Here is an 8,508-nt window from a genome sequence, read left to right on the forward strand (position 1 = left end):
AATAGACACAATAGCTTATATTTCCACTTATTCTAAATAGAAAAAAAAAAACACTTATCAAAACTCTCAGTCCCCATCATAACAAAATGAATATTACTTCAAAGGCAATATGATATAAACAATGGCCTTTCCCTTTGTGACCATAGCGAGTATATTTAAACGATTTCCATCGTGCTGAATGCGTTTTAATCACAATGGGCCTTTTCTGAATTTAAAAACTAGTAAGCTGCCTCTCCAGACAGCATCAATGACTCCCAAAAATACACCAGGATTTAAGCCAGCCCTTATCTGCAGCTAGCTAACTTAGCTAACTAGCACTCCAACACACATTTAATGTCTATGTGCTTATCTCTCCCTCAGTTCAGAATCAAATGCAACCTAGAGTCATGTCTCATTGTGTTACACTGACGAATGCAGCAGTGTTTATTCGCACGGACCGGTTTTGTTTGATGTTTTGACGGTGTGTTGGTGGTGTTGTTGTTGTTGTATCGGTCTCACCTCCACCCCCGGGCTCGCCAGCCCGATCACACTGACCGCCCGCACGGTGCCGCGGAGCCAGGCCGCCGGCTCCATCCCACCGGCCGCCGCTGCAGCCGCGGAGCTCCCGTCATTGAGCAGCAGAAGCAGCCGCTTCCCGATCAAACCGAGCGAGTCCCCCATATTACAACCACCATGAAGAGAGCGACTTCCTCCGGAGCTCTGCTCAAATCCGCGATCAATCGTACCTCAACTAAATCAGTCAATTACTGTAGCCACATATGAACGACTGCAGCCTATGCGCGCGGGATTTGCATCGGCAAGCTGAGACGATTGAGAACGCGCTTTACTGAGGAAAGGTAAGGTGTTATTGTTCGAGCTACAGCCCCTTGTCTTCATCCGCCATTTAGCTGTGCAGTAATCAAACGCACCCCTCGTACTGCTGCGGGACTGCGCTTCACTGGCTGCCGAGAAATAGAGCAGCGCCCCCTTCTGGACACTGTACGCGCCATTCACAGTGAACGCGCATCTCTGGAGGTCTGTCTGGGAGGGTCACGCCAAACTCTCGCGAGATTCACTTGCACTTATTTATTGGGATTGAGTCGCGCAGCAACGTCCGCGTTTTAAACCAACTTATTGACAATAATTGTCAGTTACACACTTTCCCCAATTTTATTTTTAAATACGTTTTTTGTTTAAATGTTTTTTTAATCGATTAAGGCTATTCCCAGTGGTATATTAACCTCCTAAGACACATGAAAACAAAGTCTATAGAATTTAGTGTTTGTTTCATGTCATTACATTGTTAGAGCATAAGAAACAAATGAAACTTGTTTTGTTTTTTTTATATTTCATGCATGTTATGCTATGTCCTCGTATGTGGACACCGAGACTCGGTTGTTTAAAAAAATAAAATGACATGTATAGGCAAAATCATTGGGAATTTGTTTTCCTTCACCAATCAATTTTCAGGTTTCAGAATTTTTTTAACCAAACTTTGTTTAAATATGATTCTCAACTAGGTTATGAAAGATATAACGGAATTAATTGACATACCATTTTACTTTATGCAATATGTGGGTAAAATGGCCACATGGGTTTTCCCATTCATTGCAATCTTATCTATACACTGGATCTAATTTGCATAATGTGTTCTTGCAGCAACATGTAATGAAAAAAGAAGTGTAATAACGGGATGAATAGTTGGGAACATTTTCATAATAATATCTAATATTGCCTATGAACATTGATATGTTGCCTATTTTCTTTCTCTGTTTACTTGTGTCTAAAATGCCTGATAAACACGTCCCTGTGTCCTCTACAGTGGACATGTATGAAATCAGTGCCCTGTTTTGTAACAGAAAGTCATATTTTGATTAGAAACCATAACATTTTCCTGAGATGTTGAGTTATAACAAACAATTTGAAAATTAATCAGATTTAAATAGTGCTAAATTTGATCATTCAGTCATTTTTAAAGACCAATGAGAAGTCGTTGTCCATGGTGAAACCTCCAAAGAAATGGTATTGCTGAAAAGCCCTCAATGTGCTCTTTACAGGACATGTGTGGTGTCAGAAAAATTCACTAAAATATAATGTGGCACCCAGGAGGTTATGCCTCTGTGGCCTAGAACCTTACAAAATCCCTAACTTTCAGTAAATGGCCTCTCTTTTTTGAACTCCTTTAACGTTGGATCCAATCCTCAATGTAAATCAAAATGGCTTAAACCTCACCATAGGCATACACTCTTAAAATAAAGTTTTCAAAATTGTGTTTTTGCAATGATGCCATAGGAATAATTTTTTTGGTTCCCAAAAAGAACCTTTGAGTGATCCGTTCTTATAAGAACAGTTTTCTTTCTTGGTGTAAAGAAGATTTTAATAACCGTTTTCCACTATAATGAACCAGAAAGCTTCCCTGGATGTTAAATATTATTCATCATGAATGCCAATAAAGAACCTGTCTTTAAGAGTGTATCGTTATTTCTAACAAATGTCTAATTATTAATCAATGTTATCCTATAAATGCAGCTATTAGTAGATATATCCAACATATACATATACATGTATTACCTGCAACAGATAACTTGAAGATACTGAACTTTTTTTTTATTGCTGTTCCCCCTACATTTTGTATTGACTTTTAAATGGACATGACAGGGACATTACATTTAGACCTGTACAATATTTTACTTTTACAAAACCCACACTGAAAAAAAAATTGCATCATTCATTTTATTGAACTACATACAGTATATATAATCACACCGATCAGGCATAACATTATGATGTGAAGTAAATAACACTGATTATCTCTTCGTCATGGCACCTAGTGGGTGGGATATATTAGGCAGCAAGGGAACATTTTGTCCTCAAAGTTGATGTTAGAAGCAGTAAAAATGGGCAAGTGTAAGGATTTGAGCAAGTTTGACAAGGGCCAAAATGTGATGGCTAGACTACTGGGTCAGAGAATCTCCAAAACTGCAGCTCTTGTGGGCTGTTCCCGGTCTGCAGTGGTCAGTCTCTATCAAAAGTGATCGAAGGTAGAAACAGTGTTGATCCGGCGACAGGGTCATGGGTGGCCAAGGCTCATTGATGCACATGGGGAGTGAAGGCTGGCCCGTGTGGTCCGATCAAACAGACGAGCTACTGTAGCTCAAATTGCTCAAGAAGTTCATGCTGGTTCTGATAGAAAGGTGTCAGAATACACAGTGTATCGCAGTTTGTTGTGTATGGGGCTGCATAGCCACACACCAGTCAGGGTGCCCATGCTGACCCCTGTCCACCGCCGAAAGCACCAACAGTGGCCACATGAGCATCAGAACTGGACCACGGAGCAATGGAAGAAGGTGGCCTGGTCTGATGAATCACGTTTTCTTTTACATCACGTGGATGGCCCGGTGCGTGTGCGTTGCTTAACCTGGGGAACACACACCAGGATGCACTATGGGAAGAAGGCAAGCCGGGGAGGCAGTGTGATGCTTTGGGCAGTGTTCTGCTGGGAAACTTTGGGTCCTGCCATCAATGTAGATGTTACTTTAACACATACCACCTACCTCAGCATTGGGGCAGACCATGTACACCCTTTCAAAAAAACGGTATTCCCTGGTGGCTGTGGCTCTTTCAGCAGGAGAATACTCCCTGCCACAAAGAAAAAATGGTTCAGGAATGGTCTGAGGACCACAACAACGAGTTTGAGGTGTTGACTTTGCCTCCAAATTCCCCAGATCTCAATCCAATCGAGCATCTGTGGGATGTGCTGAACAAACAAGTCCAATCCATGGAGGCCCCACCTCGCAACTTACAGGACTTAAAGGATCTGCTGCTAACATCTTGGTGTCAGATACCACAGCACACCTTCAGGGGTCTAGTGTAGTCCATGCCAGCAAAAGGGGGACCAACACAATGTTAGGAAGGTGGTCATAATATCTAAAAAACAACAATAAGACACATTATGTGTGTGGATGTGTTTACATGCATTATTATTTTTTGTTCTTTATCTCAGATTCTCTGAACTGTTAAATAATGCTCTTTACTTTTTTGTAATGTTTTTGACTGTTATTACTGAACTAAATACATTCTAGAGCATTGCTGGGGATATTTTGCAGTATTTTTTATCAGAATCCTCTTTGAAAACCATGGAACTGAATACAGTTTGTTTTGCCAGCAGGGGGCGCAAGAGACCATTCTCGATGGACACTGTTTATGAGTTGTTTTCGGTCTCTTGGAACTGACCACTAGGAATTTTGGGACATGGATGACGTCTAGACTTCATTAATTAGTCGTTTACTCGTTCATCTTCAGAATGCAAATGACACAAATGTCAGTGGAGGGACAGCAAGCTCTCAGATTTCAACAAAAAGATCTTCATTTGTGTTCTGATGAACGAATGTCTTGTGGGTTTGGAACAGGTTTGGAACAACATGAGGCTGAACGATGACAGATTTTTCATTATTGGGTGAACTGTCCCTTTAATGAGTTAAGGGAACCTGACGTTCTTTTTCATGTTTAGGTTAACTATCCCTTTATTATTTTTATTATTGTCTAGACTCATATAAGCCTGAAAATCACAATTATAAAATTATTTGATATTTCCAGGTTTTCCATGACAATGTTGGGGCTCCTAAATCTAGTTTAATTCTCTGTTTTCTCCACTAGATGGTGACATTTCAAAACATAATCACGTTGAAGTTCAGCTTCGCTTGACTTGAAGTTCAAAACATGGGTGTCTGTCATGCAAGAAAGCGGTTAACTGGGTAATATCACGACAATATTATTTCCCAAATAATTAAATGTTAATAAACGGTAATACATCTAATGCTTTTCAACGAGTTTATGTTGTCATCCACCGCCGCTGATTGTTTGAAAAATGTGCCATGTGAAAATGCTGCCTTCAAGTGCTATCGGGAATTTCCTACTTTCTGAAGTCGTGATTACGACCTCATTGTATTCAAATTTTAACTTGAGGGCGTTCATGTACAATTATTTAACTAGGAAACTATTATTTACGATAATTCGATAGCACGTGAAGGCAGCATAAACCCTTTTTATTTAGTAGCCTAGGCTATCACCTGAGAGGGAAATTAAAACATACACATAATCACATCGTTATGGGTCACACAAGAGGTTATGGATAGATTTCAGAGACTGATTTTGCTGTTAGCCTTTAAGTAGCGAGAGAAAATGCTCCTATGTGGCATTATTGACTAATTTTATTACTAATTACAAATTATATAATTAGCATAACAAAGTTTTTGTTCCCTTTCTGTAATGACAGCAGCACTATGCACTCCACTATGCACTCCACAAGTTTGTGCAAACAACAGATTCATAATGTTTGAGGGGGCCCTTATGTTCCCAGATTTATATTGCACATAATGAGCACATGAAAATGGTCCCATGTTTCCTATGTTTAATTAGCACAAAAAAAAAGGTTTGTAATAGTAACAGTAGCCTAAAACACTGTATAAGTTCCCTTACCATATGGTGAAACATGTAATAGATCTAACAGACATTTTACATAATTTTAGAGAAAAATACTGTTTGTTAGCATGATGGTCTGTTGTATTTGTATGACAGTGTGTCATATATTCACATATATCCAGGATGATATATAATATACAGAAAACAGGTTTTATTATTACTTTAGATGGAATATTAACATTATATCAGTTAATAAGATATAGTTGTGTAACATACATTTAGGTTCAGTCCCATTAAATCTAAATGCTACCGTGTTTATTTGTTTTTGCAGTAATGTGCTGACAACCACAGCTGCTGATTTCTTTTTTTTTTACTGTACATTTTACAGGTTTATTTTTTTTACAGTGTGAGAACCTGGAAAAAATATATTCCCAAGGTCCGTATTAGCCTAATATGAGATGGCTTATTGTGGGAATGTGTCAAAGGGGTTTTCTGTTCCACAGCACTGCTGTGTGGCTCTCAATAGGGAACTAAACAAATTGCTATGGAATCATAAAAGACTATAGCTTCCTTATGTTAAGAGTTTATAAAGTTGATAGGGCCCTGGGAAAATAAGTCCAGAAAATTACTTAAAGGGCACCCATTATGCAACATGTCTGAACATGTTTGAACATAAATGTGTGTTGGCAGTGTGTGTACACAACCACCCTATAACGGTAAAAATTCACCTATCCTTTTTTTTTGTCCCCATAAATCATAAGCAGTGTCTCAGAACAAGCCGTTTGCAGATTCTGGGCAAGCCTGCCGCACTCGTGTTAAAAACTGAAGCCAAAACGTCTCGATCGCCCCAGGTGGTTGGTTCCAGTATAGCTCATACATTTTCTGGAATTTTGGGAGGATATTGGAGCTTTAGCTTTAATTTCTACATTTCCATAACTGTTTATTTCACACCAACATAATGAATTGTTCTGGATCTGCGAGAGTGTGGGCAGGCTTTTGATATCGCGCCTCTACTTCCTGCTCTATTCTGCTCAGACTCCAGTCCCGAGGTCACTACTGCGCAGACTCGGTCTCAAATCTGCACAAGATGTCAGCTTCATATTCTGACCTCCGGACGCTTCAGTTACTTCAGCGGAAGAGAATGAAGTTGCGTTGTCCATATTTTTTTACGGTCTATAATTCTATGCAATGTGACATCACATTTCACAGGCCCCGCCCACAAGTGTTGATGGAGACTGCCGTATTAGCATAGACCCCGCCCTCAGAGAGAGCTGTACACAGTCTGCCATGTTTATCTCCTCGCCAGAGCATTAACAGCAGCGTTCAAGTAAGAAATGTGTTCTTAATAAAGCTACTAAAGTTCATTCAGTCAAGAGCAGTGAGTGATTTTCTGTTTGATTCATATTAACAGCAGATATAGCAGTAGGTACTGTTTGTTATACTGCTTTCACTTTAATAAACTAATATACACACAGGATTTCTGTACTTGCTGCATACGTGCACAGACATAACCAACTGTTTTCCTGTGAACTTAGTGTGTTTCTGACATAACCTTGTGTGCATTTGACAGTTTAATCGCAATAACACATGAAAGAGAACTAGTTTAGTTTAAAATACCCACGGACACATCGATATCCAGCTCTCTGTGCATGGTGTGTTTGCTCAAGTTGAGTGATATGACTTTGAAACGCATGCAGATGATAATATTTCATCATGATGAAGAACTGCAATGTCATGCGTATCATGTTGCAGTTTTCATTTGCCTGTTCATGAGCTGTGAAGGCTCCGCCCCCTGGGGCAGGGAGCAGCAGCTCATTTGCATTTAAAGGAGACACACAAAACTGCAAATTTTTCTCAAAATTTGACATTTTCATAATGGTATATTAAAAGATCTGTTAGGAATTTTGATCTGAAACTTCACGGACACCTGAGACTTATATTACATCTTGTAAAACGGGGCATAATAGGTGCCCTTTAATGTGTGTTAACAGACCATTAAACGAGTATGAGGTCTCTGTGGAACAAAAGTGGACGTTTCTAAATTTGTGGGTGTTTTCAAACTGATGGGTGTTTATAAACCATGCAATGAAAATGATCCCCTTCACCTGACCCCACCCCACCCCACCCCTAAACCGTACCCACCCTGTGACGTGGGAAAATCAGGTAACGCAGTGAAAAACGCCCTCTGTTTATGGCCCACTGATCTAGTAACTCCTTTTACTATCCTGCAGATACCTATACTTGCATTGAACTGGGGACCCTATTTCATGTGTTCTTTAAATAAATCTGGGAACATAGGTATGCTCCCGTTTGAGGACCCTTATTATACTAATGATGTTATTATTAAGTCAAATTATTATAAAATGCTACCACAAAGAAAACGCAACAAAGAGGAGATGATTTGAGAGAGAATTTCATAGTTTATTATTAGAAGAAACATAAAATACAACATATACACTACCGTTCAAAATATTTGAAATCCTTTTAAAATGTTTTTGAAAGAAAAACAGTAATATTGTGAAAAGTATAGCAATTTAAAATGTTTTCTATGTCAATATATTGTAAAATGTCATTTATTCCTGTGATCAAAGCTGAATTTTCAGCATCATTACTCCAGTCTTCAGTGTCACATGATCCTTCAGAAATTATTCTAATATGATGATTTGCTGCTCAAGAAACGTTTCTGATTATCAATGTTGAAAACAGTTTTGTGATACATTATTACCATTCGAAAGTTTGGGGTAGGTAAGGACGCATTAAATTGATCAAAGATAACAATAAAGACATTTATAACGTTACAAAAGATTTCAAATAAATGCTGTTCTTTTGAAGTTTATATTCATTAAAGGTCACAAATATGAAGCAGCACAATGATATACAGAAAATAAATTGGAGCAGCAAATCATCATATTAGAATGATTTCTGAAGGATCATGTGACATTGAAGACTGGAGTAAGGATGCTGAAAATTCAGCTAATATATTCAAATAGAAAAACAGTTCTTTGACATTTTGATAATATTTCACAATAATACTGTTTTTACTGTATTTTCAACCAAATAAATGCAGCCTTGGTGAGCATAGGAGACTTCTTTCAAAAACATTTAAAA

General features: G+C 38.6%; 1 protein-coding gene across 11 annotated transcripts in view; it reads right to left on the bottom strand.

Moving 5' to 3' along the window:
• kdm3b (lysine (K)-specific demethylase 3B) overlaps window positions 1-920 on the bottom strand; it is a 45,040-nt gene extending 44,120 nt beyond the window's left edge. For 5 of the 11 annotated variants that reach the window (XM_079839820.1, XM_079839819.1, XM_079839815.1 and 2 more), the window contains exon 1: window positions 499-915. In XM_079839820.1, coding sequence (XP_079695946.1) covers window positions 499-660 — 162 coding nt within the window. In that variant the 5' untranslated portion in view covers window positions 661-915. Of the gene's footprint in view, window positions 1-498 lie in introns of all 11 variants that reach the window. The other 6 variants (XM_079839812.1, XM_079839818.1, XM_079839816.1 and 3 more) reach the window with 5 other exon arrangements.
• Window positions 921-8,508: the final 7,588 nt, after the last annotated feature.

Source organism: Gobio gobio (genome assembly GCF_949357685.1).
Source record: "Gobio gobio genome assembly, chromosome: 16".
Taxonomy (NCBI): domain Eukaryota; kingdom Metazoa; phylum Chordata; class Actinopteri; order Cypriniformes; family Gobionidae; genus Gobio; species Gobio gobio.